The sequence below is a fragment of the Phytophthora parasitica genome (assembly GCF_000247585.1).
Source record: "Phytophthora parasitica INRA-310 unplaced genomic scaffold supercont2.44, whole genome shotgun sequence".
In the NCBI taxonomy this organism is placed as follows: Eukaryota; Oomycota; class Peronosporomycetes; order Peronosporales; family Peronosporaceae; genus Phytophthora; species Phytophthora nicotianae.
The window spans coordinates 4,123-5,777 of record NW_008649030.1 but is presented as its reverse complement, the minus strand read 5'-3'; the positions used below and the strand labels follow the sequence as shown (position 1 = coordinate 5,777).

The 1,655-nt window shown below is 48.6% G+C and overlaps 2 protein-coding genes across 2 annotated transcripts; one reads left to right on the top strand and one right to left on the bottom strand.

The window, feature by feature from the left end:
• Positions 1-166: 166 nt before the first annotated feature.
• PPTG_23594 (hypothetical protein) lies at positions 167-783 on the top strand (the record flags this gene model as incomplete). Its single annotated transcript, XM_008911945.1, has 2 exons — positions 167-359; positions 764-783. The coding sequence occupies 2 exons, from the start codon at positions 167-169 to the stop codon at positions 781-783; spliced, it is 213 nt and encodes a 70-aa protein (XP_008910193.1).
• Positions 784-1,113: 330 nt separating this feature from the next.
• On the bottom strand, positions 1,114-1,374 carry PPTG_14966 (hypothetical protein; the record flags this gene model as incomplete). The annotated part of the gene is made up of 1 exon (XM_008911944.1): positions 1,114-1,374. The coding sequence occupies one exon, from the start codon at positions 1,372-1,374 to the stop codon at positions 1,114-1,116; it is 261 nt and encodes an 86-aa protein (XP_008910192.1).
• Positions 1,375-1,655: the final 281 nt, after the last annotated feature.

Here is a 1,655-nt window from a genome sequence, read left to right as displayed (position 1 = left end):
AGCTTCCACGATAGCACTAATGGTGGTTATTGAAGTATAAATTGCTATTTTTGGTTGTGGGAATCGCGGTAAGAAACTCCGTCTAAGAGAAGATCAGTGGGGATTGCAGCAACACGAGAGCTTATTCTGCGAGGTTTAACTCTTTGATTCTTTCTTGCGTGTCGGCATGAAGGAGAAGAAAGCCGGCAGTCTCAGTGGTGGTCCTAAAGGCTTGCAGGACTCGCTGATTCTTTCATGTATCTTCACATATCTGACCATCGAAGTTACTGGCAACAAACGTGATATCTCGTTCGTCATCGGAAGTGGTAACTTGTTGAATTTTTCGCGTGAATATATCCTCTTCAAGACGTCTGGAGCCAGTACGTGCGCACAGATCCGAATGAAGAGAGGCTTGGGCTCCAGAGCTGCTATAGCGTCGATCTGACGGCTGCCACTACTCGACATCCCTAGAGACACATTACGTTTGGATTGAGTGAGCAATTTCCGTGCTGGTGTGGGTGTCTGGCGTGGCGACAGCACTGATGTGTTTGTCAATTACCGCGTCTTGCGTTGCCATTGATTGTTGCATGCTGGAAGAGCGACGAACGGTTGAAGAGTGACTCGATTGCTGTCTACTTCGGGTCCGACTGGAAGCGTTGTTGTTGGTACTGTTCTTTTGTTCATCTCTGTATGTGATCATACAAACCACGTCATGGTTCATCACAAACACACTGCCTCCAGCATGGATACTGACTCGGATAAGTGCTTTCTCCCCCGGCCCTAGCTCGTCGCACTTTGGGGTGAATGAAATGGTCTAATTTGTAGCCAGAGGATGCACGGAGTCCCGTTCGGTGCGTGGAGCTTCACGACTGCTTTTATTTTGCATCACCAACAGCTGATTTGCTTCGGAATACATCAAAATGTGACTGAAATCGATGCAGTCCGACACAAAGCAAGCTGGGAGATTTGGGATACTCAAGACCTGCTTTTTAGGAGCAGCCGTCGGCATTCACAGCTCGTTCTTCATATGCTGAAGTGTCCACATCAAGTATCAACGATAGCGATCTTCACCATTTCTTTGTATCCTTTGCCAAGCAAACCGTGAGGTTTCACCACGTCGTTGGCTACAATGCACTAAGGGAGAGTAAAGGTATCCACATTGATCAGTCGGAAAGTATTCGACTTGAACGAAGCGAGCCCCTCCAACTCTGCGAAATAGTACGAATTCATCCACACGAGATGGCTGGAACGCGACACGAAATTCGACTGGCGCTCCACCTTGCCATCCATAGCTCCGTAGGTGTATCGTTTCGTCTCGTACGTGTAGAAGGTTGATCCTTGGCAGTAGCAGCACAATGGAGCGTTCACATCGGGTGGCCGCTCACTCGACATCATGAAGAAAGAATTGGCGAAAGAAACACGTGGAGCCATACCCAATTTAGCTCCTAAGCCACGGAGAATAGCACAGTCAAACTCCTACAGGGTTGTAGTAGTGGCGACATGACTCAGGCCATTTTCGATGGTGAGTGGTCACGATAGCCTTGTACTTGTGCAGCTCCTCCAAGCCTCTGGTGAATAACTCGTCGATCCATTGCTTCAATGCATCTCTCGCGTTAGTAGTACTTGGACCTGCCGGAACTGGTAGAGTAAGCGGCCACTTGCTCCAATAGCCACAT